The sequence below is a fragment of the Pantherophis guttatus genome, chromosome 1 (genome assembly GCF_059756535.1).
Source record: "Pantherophis guttatus breed Tessera chromosome 1, ASM5975653v1, whole genome shotgun sequence".
Classification (NCBI taxonomy): domain Eukaryota; kingdom Metazoa; phylum Chordata; class Lepidosauria; order Squamata; family Colubridae; genus Pantherophis; species Pantherophis guttatus.
The window spans coordinates 255,671,446-255,686,209 of record NC_142063.1 but is presented as its reverse complement, the minus strand read 5'-3'; the positions used below and the strand labels follow the sequence as shown (position 1 = coordinate 255,686,209).

The window sequence follows — 14,764 nt, the reverse complement described above, 5'->3', positions numbered from 1 at the left end:
GATCAAAAATCATTCATTTTTCTTATGAAATTCAAAGCAATGAAAAATAAAATGTTTATCTATGATTGGATGTAGATGATTAGTTGAACTGATATAAATGAACATGACTTCCATATTTAACCATGAGTCATAAATAATTTGAGAATTTTAGATGCTAAAATACATGTCTCAAATTGTGTATGGCTTATCCTGATGGGTTTATCTATGAGTATATGTGACAATATTTGTTTAAATACTTGTTTAAATTATCATATATTCCATATATATTTGCAAATAAGCCAATGACCACTGAATTTTTAACCAAAGTTCCATGAAAAATGGATAAACCATACATTACCTAAGGATAAGTCAACCGGCAAAATTAAAACTACTTGTACATCTGTATCTGTAAAATAAACCCTTATATATCTGAATCTGTGAAAAATGTTGAGTACTTCAACTGTGATTCAAACATCATCAACTTCAGACAACAGCTGTGGTTGCAACAAATGATCAAGGGAAAACTTAACGATGGACAGATGAGAATATCACCGAAACAAATATAGGCAGAGGTGAGTATCTCTAGGGTTTTGTTTTATTTTCCAGGCTTTATTTAGAGCCAAGGTGGCGCAGTGGTTACAGGGCAGCACTGCAGGCTACTTCAGCTGACTGCTAGCTGCAGTTCGGCAGTTCAAATCTCACTGGCTCAAGGTTGACTCAGCCTTCCATCCTTCAGAGGTTGGTAAAGTGAGGACCCAGATTGTTGTGGGCAATATACTGACTCTGTAAACTGCTTAGAGAGGGCTGTAAAAGCACTATGAAGTGGTATATAAGTCTAAGTGCTATTGCTATTTATTTCCACAATATGTAAAACTTTAAAAGGTAACTGAAAAAAGGAACTGGTTTCATAGAAGTCATGTTGGGAAGTGTCATACTCATTTTGTCTGTTACAAAACTTCCCAACTATTTATTCAGAGCATGTGATCAACAAATTGCTCTGAATTTCCTGCTATCTCCTAAATCCTTTTATAGATTAGCCCTTTTATAGATTAGCCAAAATTTATAGTTCAGGTAAGGATAAGTGGTACTTTATTTTTTCAAATTCATTTTCATCTAGTTTCTTATTTTTTAAAATTTGAATTCATCCTACCTTCTTATACATTAGAATGTGATTGGTTTTAAGTAATTTTTAAGTATTTTTGTTGCATCGTCTATAGTAAATTCATGCAGTTCCCTGCAAAACCTTTAGCATTATTATTAATTTTTTCACTTCCTGGCAAAACACTTAAAAACACTGAAGTGGATCCACCCTGTCAAAAATTTGGCAACAATACTTAAGTTTGTTTATCCTAAATAACCTAGGATGACTTCCAAAGAAGTCATGCTAATCTTTGAAAGGAAGTACTCACTTCAAATACTAGTTTTACTCTACTGCAATAATTAGAGAAATTGTTTAAATTATTTTTGTAGCCTTAGTGACTTTATGCTTCCAACTGGTTTAGCAATGTTTGTTTCACACTATGATACCCCACCTCCTCAACCTCCGACATACAACATGACATACAACAGAACACTTCACACTTTCTTCCTCACAAAGATATACTTTAATTGTGATTAATTTTACAGGGGTGATTCATTCCCAAACACTCTCTAAAAATGAAAGTAATCAGTTTTTATAAATGTGCAAACATATATTCATGTACAATGTTTTATCTGTGTTTTTAGTTCCTTTGTCTTATTGCAGGGGGCACTTCCAAAAAGGGATTAAAGCACAGTACCATAATGAAAGGGGGAATAAAGACTGTGGTCTCTAAGAATAATATACAATTGGATATAATAATTCTCCATGATGGAAAGAAAGTCAAAAACTCACTGAAACTGAAGTACAGAGGAATAGAAGAGTAAGGGTCATATCTGTAAAAATATGGATGGTATTGTGTAAACAAACCAACAATTCATGACCACTAGGTTATTAAAATGCTATTGCGTGTGTGTAACCAACAAGACAATCTGAATGGCCCTGCTTTGTGTAATATGGATTTACTCTATGTAATGCTATGCAAATAAATGCATGTACTGTCTGACACACTCATGAGATGTGCCTACAGGGAATGAATGCATTTTGACAGAAAAAGCAAGTTTCCAGGACTTACGTTGACATTTCTTTACATCAAGAGCATCTCCGAAATACCCGTCAGCGCACTTCTCACAGTACTGGCCTGTTGTACCTGGCTTACATTTAAGACAAGCTCCAGACAAGCTGTCACAGCTGCCAGGAATGGAGAAGTCAAGGTTGTCATTACATTGGCAAGGCTGGCACAATCCCCCTGGTTTTGAAGGTTGTCCAAAATATCCTTCTGCACACCTAGGGCGACAGACAGATCAGTTCAAGCATTTACTTCGGCCTGTTGGTATAAAACAATGATTACAGTTTTGTGGCCCTTAGGAAGCACTAAAAATAGCTTGATTTGGATACTCTGGATATTCCTCATTTAAAAACAAAACAAAACAAACAAACAACAACAATAACAATAACAGACTATAGTAGCAAAATTACCAGGTGAAATACTGCCAGCTATGCTTTGCGTTAGATAATAATGTGGAAGGAGGAAAATAAGAAGGGGCTATGCCATAAGAATTAAAGATGAACAAAATCACAGTCAGAAATACCATCTTTGCATTGAAGTTTATGTGACACCACCTAGGTACCACCTACAAGGTACCACCTACAAGGGCACAATACCATAACTTACTTAGAAAACTGCTATTCTCCTCCTCAACATAAAAATCCCTGTTTAAGATGGAACCTAATAAACTTTGCAAAATGACAAGGAAGTAGAGTATATGCATAATAAATCTATATCTCTAGCCATAATAAAGACTGTTTCTGAATTATACATGTATGCAAATCCAATGCCTTACTCTGAATATGTTTAGGATAGTAGCTAAAATTTTCTTTGGACTCCTACCATAAAATGAGCATATCTATAATGTTTAGAAGGATAGAGGAAAATGTTAATGACCAGGTCATATGAATCCTGTTCAGTGATCAGTTTCAAAGAAGGTTGATAGGGCAGAAGACAAATGGCTGCATAAGACTATAGTCTCCATGACTGGTAATATATAACAACACACAGTTAGAAACTCAAATCTTATGTTTAGAGCCTTAGTCTGCTTCTTTTGTTCTTAAATTACATAGAAGCATAGAACAAAGGTTCCCATGTGGCCAATGCAATATGATTGCTGGAAGTATATTGAAATAATGCAGATTCCTCCAATTAATACTCATTATTCTCTTTGCTTATCTAGTTTTGTTACATTTTTTTTCTTTTTCCGTTAGCCTTTTTCTTTCATCTGATAATGCCAGCAATTTTTTTTCAAAGCCTATTATAATAACAGCACCCCAAGGATGTGTGGAATGCATGAACTTCTAGTCGCAACTCATTCTTCAACAAATGACAATCCACTTATATTGCTCTTTGGCACTCTGCTACCTAAATTTAATACAAACTTTTTTTCTCTTGGCATTCTACCAATAGGTCTATATATGCCTATTCAAGCATTCCATTCAAGCAAATTCTCCTAACAGAAGACTCTACTTTGATATCTTCCAGTTCAACTTGGGAAGTGGAGGCGTTACAGTTGTTAGGTTCTCCTTACCTCTCAGCATTTCAAACCCTCTAATCTATCCTGCCTAACTAAAGACATACTTTACTAACCACCATTTTATTTTCCTTTTCATCTACTATGCCAACATTCATAGAAAAGAAATTCATGTAGAAAATGAAGTATATGATATTAGCAGGAAAAATAGGGTACTGTTATCAGGATGCTTATGAGGAGAGAAAAAAAACACAGGAATTTAGAAGGAAAATGTAGATATAGTTATAAAAAGACATTGTTCATATTTTTCTAGGTTTTTAGCATCAGTTATATCAAGAGCAATCCTAATCTACTAGAAAGTACTGATTTCCTCTGACAACTATAAAGTCATTCCCTTTCTAAAGTTCATATTGTGACTTTTAGGTTAAATCACTCTGTATTAATTCACAAAGAATCCGATTAATCTATTCAGAAAGGATACTTGGGAAATAATAATTATTCCACATGAATGAAAGGAAATTATTGAGCTGCATATGATGATTTCTGAAATAATTGAACAGTAGTCATTTCTAAAGAGCAGCAAGATCCAACTGTGCTTGCTTTTTTGAACACTGCAGCTTAAGAAAAGCTATAGAAAATAAATTTAAGCAAGGATTCTTGGATGTAGACCTGTCAGGCATTTTGAGCCTAAAAGGTGATGCAAGTTGCAACTCAGTTTCCCTTAAGGAAGTTCTTTGCATTTGTTTTACACACTTTTAGACTCCTTTAGAGGCCTCTTCTAGATTTTGTAAATACCAGAAAAGGCCTCTAAGATTGCTCCTGTGAAGATCAGAGAGAAGCAAAATGTCTGCTTCACTCTTAGAAACGAGAGAGTTGTATTACTTCACAAAGCAGCTTTGAGTCAGAGTGGGTTTACTCAAATCTAGGCGGAAAAAGAATATAAAGTACAGAATAATAGAGTTGGAAGAGACCTTGGAGATTTTCAAGTCCAACTCCTGCTCAAGTAGGAGACCATATACCATTTCAGACAGTCTTTTCTTAAAAGCCTCCAATTATGAAGCACCCACAACTTCTGAAGGCAAGATGTTCCACTAGTTAATTGTTCTCATTGTTAGGAAGCTTCTCCTTAGTTCTAGATTGCTTCTCTCCTTAATTAGTTTCCATCCATTGACTCTTGTCTTGCCTTCCAATGCTTTGGAAAATAGGGGATAATAATTTCAAAGTGTAAATATAGACCCACTGCAAAGTTTTTTAAATTTTTTTATAAAGAGTCCACAACAATATTTTGTTTGTAATTTTTGCTTAGTGACCGGTCACTTGATGACCATTTGAAGTTTTAATGGACACCTGCCCAAGTACAACCAAAGATATGACCTAGATTTGAACTTCTGATGTCTGCTCCCCCAGTGGTCACATGATTGAATTTTGAGCACTCAGCAACTAGCCTGCAGTGTTGGCTAGTTTACAGCCATTTGCAGTGTCCTGCGGTTGTATGGCTGTGATTTACAGGACTTTTTTTTTGCCAGAAACTGGTGTTTGTTTCCATTTTCTAGTAAAAAAAAAAAAAAGCCCATTGTGGACAATAGTTTCACTTAACAACCATAACATTTGCTTTGACTGCCGCAAAAATAATTTCATAAAATTGGGTTGGTCACATGATTACCTGCTTAACGACTGGCACAATTAGCCAACATAATTCTGGCCTCAATTCTGGCCTTAAGTCAAGGACTACCTGTACCATAGTCACTTCCATGTTTTTCTCCATTTTCTGCTAACTTTTCCTGCTTTGGAAATTTCTGAAAGTTTCTTGTTTTCCTTACATTAAAATAAAATCATGTCAGTGGTTTCTGATTCTTCCCTGAAATAAATTCCTGCTAGTTATCTTTGAGAGCTTCTAAATTCAAAAATCTCAACCTTTGCTGAACATGCGTTGGCCCATTCATCTCCAGCTCAACTATAACACCTCAGATGTTCTTGATGAGACATGAGAACTTAATTAGAGCAAAGGGATGGAGAGAAGAAAGGAGGGAAAAAGAGAAACCCACAGAGAGAGACAATACCTCAAGTACAAGTAGGGTATAAACATGAAAGTAATAAGGAGACCATTGAGAGAAAAGGATGGCAACAAAGGCAGAAACGTTCCACATTTACCAAAGGAGAAATGATATCAACTTAGGATACAGCGAGGAAATAGTTACAGAACATAAAAGGACATCTGGAATATGAAATGATGGCCCTTTTTTTAAAGGGTAAAGAAAAAGAAAAGATGAAGCAGCAGCAGAAGAAGAAATGGGCAATTGTCACTCTGGATAAACACATATAAATGTAGCCCAGTAATGTATAAAGATTTGGCAAGGGGGAAAAAAAAAACACTTGAAAAAGTCACACTCATAAAGTCAGTTCAAGCACTGAAGAGGAATCATTGTGGTTCCAAGGCAAAATTAATGAAGAACACTTCATGATAATTTCTAAATTAGTTAGTTTAATAGCTACACATGACAGAGGAGCACTGGCATGCTAAAACACGAAGAGATTCCATGCAAATTCTGAAGTGATTACTCACTCTCATTTAATAGCTTCTATAGAAGGCTTTCTAAATATACACAAATGCAAGTGCCTTGAGCATTTTTAGGCAATTTGTAACCATTAAAAAAAAGCAGAGCCGTTTCTTGCTTTCCATGGATGGTACTTGCAGATGGAAATTGCAGTGACCTCCACGTTGATCAACTTGTAAGTAAGTACTTTTCAGCTGATTTGGTTCTAACATTTATTAGCTTCACGTCTCTCAGGTTTGAGAGAGGCCAGCAGAGAGGAAAGAGAGACAGAAATAGCATTCAGAAGTGACAGTAACAGTGATAAGTGAATGAATATGTAAGCCCTTCTTGTGGCAGATGGATTAGGCCAGATATAGCACAATATAGACTTTCTGTAAATGCTGAATCTTTTGATTCAGTTCCCAGGTTTCTTGTTAATGAAGGGTAGCATATGGCCAACTGAATATTTAGAACTTTCTAAAAATTTCCTCCTTACTGTTAGACTGAAGAAACATTCTATATTTGTTTGTACTTCTTTACATGAATTGCAATTCCTCAAATTTCATATACTGAAGCAGGTATTCTAGTGCAATGTTTCTCAACCCTGGTAGCTTTAAGATGCGTGGATTTCAGTTCTTCATGCTGACTGGAGAATTCTGGAAGTTGAAGTCCACGCATCTTAAAGCTGCCAAGGTTAAGAAACACTGTCCTAGGTAGATCCATTTTTATGTCCTTTAAAAAAAAATAGTGATTTACCATTTTAATATTTGTAGAGATTCTACGCATGTCCTGATCTTTCTCCTTATAAGCCAGTTTTATAGGAACTGTGGAATTAGACTGATGAGAAGTATGAAAAAGAATACAGGGCAGAATGAAAAAAACTTTGGATGAGAAAGCAATGCACATAAGAGAACGATTGTTGCAAGAAATAATAAAAGATGGTGCATAATGTATATACGGATAAAAAGATAGTTGCAAAGAACTATAGCAAAGAACAATTAAAAGAGAGAAGATGTAAAACAATTTTGATAGAAATATAAAATTATTTGGAAGCAAGACTAAGGTCCAAAAAAGAAGATTTTACTACAGCGAAGAGAATCAAAAATAAATGTGAAGAAAGAATTTATGATGAAATTGAAATGACACAATGCTGGAAGGAGTATTTTTTTTTAAAAAAAATGCATGAGAATGATGACAATATGTTGAAGACCTGAAACAAGTTTTACAAATGTTAATGTCAAGGAAAAAACCCCGATGCCCTCAAAATCATAAATGCTGGAATGATCTTGGAAAACAGTAAAGTTGCAGGCATAGATGGTATAACTGTTAAAATATCAATGTGGTTTGCTTAAGAAGTGGTTGCACAACATGTTTAATGTTTGATGTGTGCATCTCTATCTGACATTCAGAAGATTCTGTCATTGTTCTGCTGTACAAAAGAAAAGGTAGGAAGAAAGAATGCAGATTGACAGGGAAATTAGTTTGCTAAATGTGCTTAGGAAATTTTTGGCATAATTTTAATCAAAAGAATCAAAAGAATGAGAGAAGACAATGATGAGAGAATGCAACGAGAAGATATTGGCAAAACTTGAAAAGGGTAGCTTTAGCCAGGCAGGGGTTGTGTAGATTATTTTATGCTTGTCGATTTGGAGAAAGTATATGAAAAAGTGAATAGATTTGAATTATGGAACATTTTTCTGAAAGTCGGTTGGCCAGTGTAATTAGAATGATATATGATGCAAATAAAATATTACGAGAATGAATCAAATGCTTGGCAAATGGTTCAGCACTGAGGAAAGAGTAGGGCAAGATGGATAATGTATGTAATGTATACTGTAAAGTATACAGAATGTTTGTAATGTTATACTTAGGATGTAGCAGAAGAAAATGTTTGTATGTATGTATATTTGTAAAGCTATGCCTTGAATAATTTGCAGCAAAGAACAGATTCTGTGATCCAACAAGAAGTAGAAATCTGAAAATTAATGAAGCAAAACAATATTTCTTTAAAAGAATTAATTCAGGAAAAACAAGCTTGAAGAAACAAGGTTGAGCAAAAATACTAAAGGGAACGAAGTTTTAAGTTAATTACATGGGACTTTCCTTATGCCTTTGCTTGAGAAACCAGGGAAATCAGAGATAGATAACGGAATGATTTGCAGGTATGAAGGTTAATCTTAACATAATGTGGATATCTCTGACCAATAAGCAGTTACAGAGCATGAGAAGTAGTGTCAGAAGGATATGGTGAACTCTGTGGGACAGCATAGTTTTTTATAAATGTATAGCTCTTTAAGTAGGTTAATGGATCTTTATAGTCCTCTGTCAAAAGTATGGGAAAAAAAAGAAATATGGCTCAAAGTAGAAAATATCCATGTTACATCCCCATCCCTAAAATAATTAGACGTAAAGGGATATATCCCAATTATAAGACCATAGTCTTAATAGCACATGCTAGCAAGATTCTTTTGGAAATTCTGCAAAAGAGTTTAAAGCCCTATATGGAGAGAAAAGTGCAACAGAACAAGCAGGTGTCAGAAATAACAGGGGAACATGAGAACTTATAGCTAATATTAGATGGTTGATTGAAATAGTAACAGAGTATTAAAAAGAACACTACTTCGGTTTGACAGACTACTTTAAAGCTTTTGATTGTGTTGATGATTCAAGATTTAGGAAGCCTTTCAAAACAAAGGCATATCCCAGCTTTTGATTCTTCAGTTATGAAATTTCTGCAATAATTAGGAAGCCATATTTAGTAACTAAAAAGTTTTACCATCAGAAAATATTTACCATCAAAAAGAGGGCTGTATTCTCTCACTATACCTGTTCAATCTATACTTCGGAATACATAATATAAATTGCAAGGATAGAAAAATTAAAACTTGGGGTTGAAATTGGTAGAAGAAGTGTAGATAAGAGATATGTAGATCAATGGTGGATTTCAAAAGTTTTTACTACCGGTTCTGTGGGTGTGGCTTGATGGGCATGGCAGGGGAAGGATACTGTAAAATCTCCATTCTCACCCCACTCGAGGGGAAGGATACTGTAAAATCTCCATTCCCTCCCCACTCCAGGGGAAGGTTACTGCAAAATCCCCATTTCTTCCCGATCAGTTGGGACTCAGGAGGCAGATCATAGATGGGGGTGGGGCCAGTCAGAGGTGGTATTTACCAGTTCTCTGAACTACTCAAATTTTCTGCTACTGGTTCTCCAAAACTGGTCAGAACCTGCTGAAACCCACCTCTGATGTAGATACTATGTTGGCTGTAGAAACTGAAGAAGACTTAAGAACAAGCATACTAGAAGTAAAACAAGCTATTAAAGACAGGGCTTTTACTGAACATGAAGAAAACTAAAATTACATCAACAAGTACATTACATTGACAGTAAACAATGAAAGAAGTAGTTGTCAGTTATAATTACCTAGGCTCCACAATTGATGAAGAGGATGAATATGTAAAAAAGATTGAGACAAGAATAGCAATGGTCAAAAAAGTATTGAAGGGCCTAGACAAATTCTTGAAAGATGGAGGCATTTCAGTCAAAAAAAAGTTAGGCTAGCCAATTCAATTATATTCCTATTATAAAATACAGATACATGGATGGACTCTGCACAATAGCAAGAAGAAGATTGTCTCCTTTCAGATATAGTGCTGGAGAAAGCTGCTTCACATTCCTTGGGAAACCGAGAGAACCTATCTTCAGCACTAGAAGACATCAAGACAGAATGTTCATGGGAAGCAAGTATCATGAAACTAAAACTAGGGAAACATCAAGAGGGCTGATGCATCTATGAAAAATATGATGTTACAGTACTGGGTAAAGTAGTGAAAGGAGAAGAAGCATCTAAAAGACATAAAGTGAATATTTATTTTTTATTTGTTGAATTTATTTGCCGCCCATCTTGCTGACGGACTACCCTGGGCGCAATGGTGAAATCCATTTTTTTTTACTATCGGTTCTGTGGGCGTGGCTTGGTGGGTGTGGTGTGGCTTGGTGGGTGTGGCTTGGTGGGCGTGGCAGGGGAAGGATACTGCAAAATTCCCATTCCCACCCCATTCTGGGGCTAGCCAGTGGTGGCATTTGCTGGTTCTCCGAACTATTCAAAATTTCTGCTACCGGTTCTCCAGAACCTGTCAGAACCTGCTGGATTTCACCCCTGCCTGGGCGGCTTACAACAATAAAAACAGAGAAATGAATAGTAAACATAATAGTACCAAAATAATGAAACAATAAAGATAAATAATGACATAAACAATGAAGGTATAGTAATATGAGATTAAAAATGGGTGGAGAGAAGCCAGGAGTGCAGGGGGGAGGTGGGGTTTGCTATCAGTCCAATAGCCATCTCTAATGTGGTACTCCTCTCCCCCATTGGGTCTCCAGGGAGCCTGCAGAGCCAAAATAGATGGAGTGCTGGAAGCCCCAAAAATACACCTGCACAAGAATTGCATAATGAGCTGAGAGACAGAGTATCTTGGAGACCAGTCACCAGGAATCAGCTATGACTCAACAGAGCATTCACAACAAAAATATGGGACTTTAAAATATAGGACAGAAAGCTAGAAAGAGGAAACTGTCTCCAATTCATGCTCCCCCTTTGAATCATGCCCGTCTTTTATTGACTTTTAATTGTCACAATTTTAAAAACATTTCACTCAACCCACTTCAAGGAAAGAGCAAAAAAAGAGAACAAAGTGAAGATGAACAGTTTTCCTCATTGACTGCCAAATGTCTACATTTGTCTTTGTTCACTCACTTGGGAAGTCATTCATTTTTATCATCCAGAAAGTGGCGGGCGGGTGGGTGGGTGGGTGGAATACTTATGAAATATTTGTAACATTGAGACAGTATCAACAATCCTGTTTTCAGATACTGAATAACCATTTTAAAGAATCCAAAGCTAATAAGTTCGAAAACACACAATTAAAAATAATTAAGATAAATAAATCTCGCTTTCTTTCTCACTTGTATTGTTTGGCTCATTCTGAGGAGATGAAATGGCAACTCACTGAATAATTGATTAAATACACTCTTGGTATTCCAAACAAATTTGGAAGGCAGTATAACAACAATTAAACCATTCTCAAAACCCAGCAAAATCAACAAAAAAGAGAGAAAAGTGTTCTTTGATGTAATACTTCATGTTTATCTGGAAAATTATACCTGTTGGCTCATAAAGCAGCTGAAGAAAATTTCTCATTAAAATAGGATTCCTGCATGCCAGTGATACTCTATTGCAATTATGGGGTACTACTATACGTTGGTCTTTAAAGACGGGTACATTAATATGAAAAGACATTAGGCTTTAAAAAAAAAAAAGATGGAGCATTCTTAGATGCAAAAAATTAAATTAAATTCAAAAGCATGCAAAACTTTCTTACCTTTCACAGCGTAAGCCAGCATACCCAGGGGGACATCCATCACAAATAAATCCATGAGTTTGGTCCAAATGACACGTGGGGCTGAAACTTTGTTGGTGGTGGAGAGCAAGAACCAGGTTAGGGAAAAAGCATAGAAAGAAATTCGTTAGCAGCATAACTACTGTTGTTTTCTAAGAACGCTGCTTTCAAAACAGAGCAAGGGGAAAGTCTGTCTGGTCTCACACACAGGGCTTAGGGTTTGGCTCCAGCCAGCGGAGCTATTTCTGCCGACACTGGATATAGCTCAAACGGATGGCAGCATCCAAATGACATGTTGTTATGGGCCTCTGGTCTATCAATGAGACTCTACTCCATTTTAAAAAGAAGGAATGTACAGCTGTTTGTCTGAGCCCCCAAGGCCTGACAACATTAGATTCCCAAGTGAAAGTTCACTGCAGCTGAAGGACAATTGATGGGGATGTTCAATAATCCCAGTTTACATAAACAGATAAAACACACTCCTGCACTGAAGAGAAAAGTAAGTTGAGAATCATGCTGCTTTTTAAAGGACTTTATCTAACAGCATGTAATTGCAGAGATCAACTGACTAAATAACTAGCATCTAACATCTTACTATAAGCTTGCCTCAAGGCAATATCGACTTGTTGACTTTCTGTTGGCAGAAGATGTTCTTAGAACGGGAGAATGCAGTTTTCTGACTGCAACCTTCCGTGCTATTTTGAGCAGTCTTCCAAGTCTTTGGAGCAGATTTCAGGGGAAGAATGAGGATGTGGGACTAGCCAACGATCACAATCTTTCTCATTCTGCTAACAGGGCCTTCAGTACCAATTAGTTACTATCCATAAAGCAATTCTATTCACAGTCAGGAGGGCATTTCCAATCATTTCAATATATCATCAGGTAATCCTAGAAATATTTCCTCAAAAAATAAATCTCGCTGAATTCAAAAGGACTGTCCCCCAAGTAGCAGAAACAGATTGCAAAGTCCATTAATCATTCTTACCATATTAGAGTTTTTTCCACCACTTCTAGCCTGAAGTTTCAAAAAGTTGCATATATCACAAATGGAGCTTTATATTGATTTATTTGATGTTTCTCTCTCTCTTTTTACAAATATTATAGCAGCAGCAAAGTTGCTTCTTTTGGGGAATCCAGACATTTACACATATATACCGTAATAAGTTCATTATCTCTGGAGGCATTTTACCCTGTGGAACTCTACCTTCTAGTCCCTTTTTCCTCTATATTTCTTTTCCTCCCTTATCTGATTGACACACTGGAATGTGGTAATCTGCTGGCACACTGAAAGATACAAGCAGTTTGAAACAACAGGGTATCTGTCATTCTACTATTTTAAAGAGATCAGTCTTCAATTATTCTTCCTTTTATTTCACTTTGAGATTTGTTTGCACTACATAGATGTTAAAATTTCCAAACAACTCAGCAGTAGGTTTGCAGCCTTAGGATAAAGCTTAGTTTAATGTGATTGTAGCAGTGCAATAAATATAAGCAAGGAATGGCAACAGTCTTTTTTCTACTAACAATTAACACCTGCAACATTATAAGACCTCAGTGAGATTTTTTAACAAGACTTATGAATTGACAGGTAACCATTATTAAAAGAAACCATACAAGCTGCGGTTTTAATTATTGTGTTTTCTGCTGAAGTCTAAAGTTTTTGATTGGCAGAAGAAAATAAATGTGTATCTATTTGGGAAATGTCATTAAATTTAATGGAACTTATTTTCCAGTAACCAAAGCCCAGATGGATTATATAAAAGAGTATTTTAAGTCTGAAGAAAGTAATATTTTTGTGGGCATTCCAACTACACCCTGGGTTGTATGAATTAAGTCATCACTGGCATAAGAGCAGTAGCTCTTCTTTTTGGTCATTGGGACAAATTGGTTATTGTTTGCTTGCTTGCAAAAAATAAGCTCATGAGACTTCCTGGATCAATTGTAGGATTGCTTAAAAACAAAAATGTGTGAAAAATCACACCACTGAAAATGGTGATTTGCCTGCCCCCCTAGATGATAATTCTGTTTATCAAAAAAAATTGTGAGAGATTCTGGAAAGGAGAAAGGAGAGAAATAGTCCCATTTTTGTGAGGAGAAGCATAACACAGAGTTGGAGAGTAGCAGAGAAGAAGCGTTTCTGAAATCCATGTCATTTCTTTTATTTGCCAGGTATGTGAATTTTGAACTTAATCAACCAGCATGACCTGATTAGATCCTCAGAAATTATGCTGTTTATGTAAATATAGCAAGAATAATAACCTCAGATGTTTTAGATACTATATATTCCAAATGGAGAGTCTAGAAAGACAAAGAACATTATTTTTTCCAACTTAATTTCCATATGTATCTCAGGCATACAATTAATAAGGCTCGGAGATGAACAGTTGAGAATACACAGGACCATATATACATCAGAACAGGGTTGAAATTTACATACCTTCACTACCGGTTCGCAAATGTGAGCACGTGTGCCTCCTGCACGCATGTGCAGAGGGTCAAAAAGCCTCCCGCCACCGGCGCTACCAGTTCGCCCAAGCCGATAGAATTGGCTGAATTTCACCACTGCATCAGAGTCTAATTCCACCCATCTCCACTGTTGTTAAATCCATCCTCACATGCATGTGAGGCCTGCTGCTAGTACCTCTCTGGCTTTGCTTTGGCATGGCACATAGAATATATAGAGTCACAAAGCACTGCAAACAGATATCAGCTTTGTGAAGACCATATAGCTGTCTATAGTGAATAGTGCCTGACAATTTGAAAGTTAAACAAATCCCCCTGTTAATATGGTGCATACTGAGAATCTGAAAGAAATTGTTCAGATCCTGTGTAAGCATAGCCTTTCAATAAAGCAGTGGTTTTCAACCTGTGGGTTGGGACCCCTTTGGGGGTCGAATGACCCTTTCACAGGGGTCACCTAAGACCATAAGAAAACACATATTTTCAATGGTTTTAGGAATAATTTTATGGTTGGGGGTCACCACAACATGAGGAACTGTATTAAAGGGTCGCGGCATTAGGAAGGTTGAGACCCACTGCAATAAAGGAACCTGTAATTTTCAAGCTTCTTGAACAGGTGAAAAGAGGTGGCTGCTTTAAGAATTTTATTAACTTTAATAAGTCAACATCTTAAAATAGCAGCATCTTTTTTCAGGCTTACATGGCAGTCTGCAAAAAGTTGGGCTCTTTAAACAAATAGGGAAAATATGCTGGTATAACTCCTTCCTAATTATTTTTCATGCT

At 36.2% G+C, this 14,764-nt stretch overlaps 1 protein-coding gene across 8 annotated transcripts in view; it reads right to left on the bottom strand.

The window, feature by feature from the left end:
* Positions 1-14,764, bottom strand: part of LAMA2 (laminin subunit alpha 2) — a 437,012-nt gene that overhangs the window by 169,237 nt on the left and 253,011 nt on the right. For all 8 annotated transcript variants that reach the window (XM_060692226.2, XM_060692227.2, XM_087882793.1 and 5 more), the window contains 2 exons: positions 11,504-11,590; positions 2,133-2,344 (listed from right to left, as the gene is read on the bottom strand). In XM_060692226.2, coding sequence (XP_060548209.2) covers positions 2,133-2,344; positions 11,504-11,590 — 299 coding nt within the window. The remainder of the gene's footprint in view (positions 1-2,132; positions 2,345-11,503; positions 11,591-14,764) is intronic.